This window comes from Lissotriton helveticus, chromosome 1_1 (genome assembly GCF_964261635.1).
Source record: "Lissotriton helveticus chromosome 1_1, aLisHel1.1, whole genome shotgun sequence".
NCBI classification, from domain to species: Eukaryota; Metazoa; Chordata; class Amphibia; order Caudata; family Salamandridae; genus Lissotriton; species Lissotriton helveticus.
Genome location: NC_136057.1, coordinates 271,920,076 through 271,922,449, shown reverse-complemented (window position 1 = coordinate 271,922,449; position 2,374 = coordinate 271,920,076). Strand labels below are relative to the sequence as shown.

General features: G+C 40.9%; 1 protein-coding gene across 1 annotated transcript; it reads right to left on the bottom strand.

Annotated features, from left to right (window-relative positions):
* Positions 1 to 230: 230 nt before the first annotated feature.
* On the bottom strand, positions 231 to 1,665 carry LOC144769313 (interferon-induced protein with tetratricopeptide repeats 5-like). Its single transcript, XM_078653388.1, has one exon. It carries the CDS (start codon positions 1,663 to 1,665, stop codon positions 367 to 369), a length of 1,299 nt encoding a protein of 432 aa, XP_078509514.1. The 3' UTR covers positions 231 to 366.
* Positions 1,666 to 2,374: the final 709 nt, after the last annotated feature.

Sequence of the window (2,374 nt, the reverse complement as noted above, 5' to 3'; positions counted from 1 at the left end):
AATTGTCTGCAATAACAAATATATTTACTTGTGCGAAATCACATACTGTGAACCGGTAATGAGGATTTGCACTCCTAAATCAACCTGTTAGCGCACCAAAGCACAACTTAGGTACACAATGACATTGTGTATTGGGCCCTGTGCTACTAGATCACACTAGATCACCTTCTCCATCAGACCAAATCTCATTGGTTTAGTATTTCAAAGAACATTTATTCTGCTCTATTTATTCAAGGTTTTGGTTTTCTTATCCTAGGAAGCCTGCGTTTAGAATTCGATTCCATGCACTCTGATCTGATGTGGCCATAGCTAACTCTAATGACTGCATGCTCACTACTTTTTGTTTCTACAAAAATTTCTTCCCTTCTAGATCCGTTGGAGAAGTTGTGATAGGTCCCGGGCCTCTTCTGTTCTGCCGTCTCGCTCAAACCAACCGACTATCTTTGACAACTCAGATTCACATTTCTTTCCATACTTTGTTTTACTAGACATTTTGAAGCCCTTTGCAAATACATTGACTGCATCATTTAGCAAATGTTTCTTATAGAGTAGAAATTGCCCGAAGCTGGCATAAAAAGCTTGTTGACATTTCTCACTGGCAATAGGGAGTTCCCTCTCTAGATTATCATATATCTCTTGCTGGTAGGTCTGTTGATTATTCGCTCCATACATTTCTGCTAAGCCAATTTTTGCATAAATACAAAGTGGAGCCAATTGAATGGCACGTTTGAAAGCCTGGATCCCTGCTGCTATAACATTTTGTGATGGCAAAATGTGTGCACGTATATTCTTTATTAGTTGTTTCTGGTAGAAGTAGCCCAGGTCTCTATGAAGAAGACAATAATCTCCGTCCATGGAAATGGCTTGCTCTAGAATGTCACGGAATCTTTCAAAGTTTTGTGGTAGGAAAAAGTATGCCACATTCCTCAGGACCTCAGGATCGTGACTGTTCTGCACCACATCTTCTGCTAGTTCTTGCGCTTGGCCAAAGTCTGAACGTTTAATCAGCCGAACCAGGTAGGCCCTGCACTCATAATTGATTGGCTCTTGGTGGATGACTTCCTTAAGTTTGGAAATTGCTTTTTCTTTCAGTTCCATGTCTGCATCATAGCGTGTGGCCGCTGCATAAAGTGCAATAGCCAGCCCAGCACAGAATTCCACATTTTTGGGGTTTTCTGACAATGCTGCCTGGAAACAGCTTGCTGCCCGCTCTCCGTATCGAAAACCAATTGCCATTAGGGACCAACCAATCATTCCACTAATATCAGGAATAGTTGGTGTAGATTGAGAGGGATGAGAAAGAAACTGACTAATCATGTCAGATCTATCCAGGTACTGCTCTACCATTTCATAGTTACACAAATGATAGTAGATCCAGGCGTAGTTACCAGAGATGACCAACTTAGTCCCTATCAAGTTCATTTGTTGACCTTCTCCCAAAAGCTCTTCGGCAGTCTTAAGATTTTCAAGGGCCTCCTGGTATCTTCCTTCCCGCTGGTGTAAATAGGCCTGCAGTGCGTAAAAGGTGGAACGGTTGTTGTAAGGTGTGTGTTGAATTCTGACATTGAGACCTTGCTTCACGTGTCCTATATCAATTTTGTCTTGCTCCTCAAGACTCCAGGTGAAGTGACACTGAAGCTTCTCCAGTCTCTCCTTCAAAGGCATGGTACTGCAATGAAAAATCATGGAGATTATGTTATACAACTCTCATTTTTGGGGAACAGTCAGCTGGACTTGACAGCTTTGCAGTGCTTCACTTCATTTTCACAACCTGTGTGTCATATTCTTTTTGGCTTCAAGTATGTGAATGTTACTGTGTGTATGAGAGTGGGTGTTAAGAAGAAGGCTGGTTTCAGTTGCTTGGGGCAGTGGCAGGAGGTGAATTTTTAAACGGATGGAGGGGGGGCAAACACCTGACACAGTTGTATGTTTCTAGTGAGGGGCATCAGGTAAAGCAAATATGGCTTGGGGCACTCTACCTGAGAAAATGTTAGAACAAAGAAAAATATTAGCCGAATTGTGCATTTTACTTCACAACTACACAAATAAATTGACTAAACATGTGATTTCCAGACAATAATAATATAACGTGAATGGAATATTCCAAACCATCAAGAAAACTCAACTCTATTCAGAGTGTTTGGAGGTTTACTTCCATGGGAGAGAAAAACATTAGTCCCAGTTAGAGTCTTTCACTACATGGTATACCAAACACAGAGACCAAAACATAATGTCTGTTTGCCAATTCTTAAAATATATGAAGAATGAATGAACGAATGACATGGCATTTATATTCAGCGCACAGAAAAAAGTTACTTCTGGAAGAAAGTGTCTTCATGCTACGTATCATGTAACCTCATACATCCTTTGTTTC